This window comes from Physeter macrocephalus, chromosome 10 (genome assembly GCF_002837175.3).
Source record: "Physeter macrocephalus isolate SW-GA chromosome 10, ASM283717v5, whole genome shotgun sequence".
NCBI classification, from domain to species: domain Eukaryota; kingdom Metazoa; phylum Chordata; class Mammalia; order Artiodactyla; family Physeteridae; genus Physeter; species Physeter macrocephalus.
The window spans coordinates 80,978,395-80,980,066 of record NC_041223.1 but is presented as its reverse complement, the minus strand read 5'-3'; the positions used below and the strand labels follow the sequence as shown (position 1 = coordinate 80,980,066).

Genomic DNA, 1,672 nt, shown 5'->3' with positions numbered 1-1,672 from the left:
CGCGTCCCCTGCATCGGCAGGCGGACTCTCAACCACTGCGCCACCAGGGAAGCCCAAACCCCTGATTTTTAAAAGTTCGTATAAGGAACATAGAGGGTCGTTAGTTAATTGAAAACTCAAAATGAATCAATGGTGTGATATGGAGACTTTTTTTTAAGGAATGCTATCTTAGGCTGCATTATTAAAGTATCTACATCAGGCGTCAGAAAACTTTCTCTGCAAAGGGTCACGTAGTACATATTTAAGGATTTACAGGCCATACGGTCCCTGTCACATACTCAATCCTCCTGTCCAGCATGAAAGCAACCAGAGAAAATACATAAAGGAAGGAGTAGGACTGCACTCCAACGAAACTTTGTGGACACAGATTTGAATTCCTGATCGTTTCCCATGTCATGCAATATTATTTTGATTTTAGAAAACCATTTAGAAATGTATCCTCTCCCCTCACCTTGCCCCCCCACCCCTCAAAGGAAAAATGATTCTTAGCTTGCTGCAGCTGCACTACCATCTTTGGAGAACGTTGCTGGAGGGACTCCCTACAGCTGAGGGGAGGGGGGAAGGGGAGAAAACTTCAGAAATGTGTTTATTATGCAAAACTCACCTTCAAAAATCCTCAGAACCTCTTGATTAATATACTTCTTTATTTCTTCAAATGAAACCACATCAGCCTAAAGAGGGAAAAAAGGCCTGTTAATGCAGAACCTAGCACAAGTGAATAAAGAACAGAAATGTTGGGTTGGCGTGCATGCTTGAAACATCTGTAGAGATCCATCAATCAAGCAAAATACTTTCGGCAACTGACCCCATTAGGCAATAAGTATCTTTTGTTTTGATCAAACGCTGGGAAGAAGTGCATAACTCTAGTGCTTCAAAAGCTGTGGGCCGGCACCATGACCAGCGATATGAACACATTTCCTATTAGATTTCACACGATTAGGAAAGACATCTCCTATTACTTCATTTTCTGAAGTAATTTGAACCAGTGTTATGATGGGACCACCCCAGGCACATTTTTTTTTAACATCTTTATTGGAGTACAACTGCTTTACAATGGTATGTTAGTTTCTGCTTTACAACAAAGTGAATCAGTTATACATATACATATGTTCCCATATCTCTTCCCTCTTGCGTCTCCCTCCCTCCCACCCTCCCTATCCCACTCCTCTAGGTGGTCACAAAGCACAGAGCTGATCTCCCTGTGCTATGCAGCTGCTTCCCACTAGCTATCTATTTTACATTTGGTAGTGCATATATGTCCCTGCCACTCTCTCACTTCGTCACAGCTTACCCTTGCCGCTCCCCATATCCTCAAGTCCATACTCCAGTAGGTCTGTGTTTTATTCCCATCATACCCCTAGTCTCTTCATGACATTTTTTTTCTTAGATTCCATATATATGTGTTAGCATACGGTATTTGTTTTTCTCCTTCTGACTTACTTCACTCTGTATGACAGACTCTAGGTCCATCCACCTCACTACAAATAACTCAATTTTGTTTCTTTTTATGGCTGAGTAATATTCCATTGTATATATGTGCCACATCTTCTTTATCCATTCATCTGTCGATGGACACTTAGGTTGCTTCCATGTCCTGGCTATCGTAAATAGAGCTGCAATGAACATTTTGGTACATGACTCATTTTGAATTATGGTTTTCTCAGGGTATATG

The 1,672-nt window shown here is 41.4% G+C and overlaps 1 protein-coding gene across 1 annotated transcript in view; it reads right to left on the bottom strand.

Moving 5' to 3' along the window:
• COL19A1 (collagen type XIX alpha 1 chain) overlaps window positions 1-1,672 on the bottom strand; it is a 342,743-nt gene that overhangs the window by 15,509 nt on the left and 325,562 nt on the right. The window contains exon 47 of the mRNA XM_028494726.1: window positions 605-671. Within this exon, the coding sequence (XP_028350527.1) occupies window positions 605-671 (67 nt within the window). The remainder of the gene's footprint in view (window positions 1-604; window positions 672-1,672) is intronic.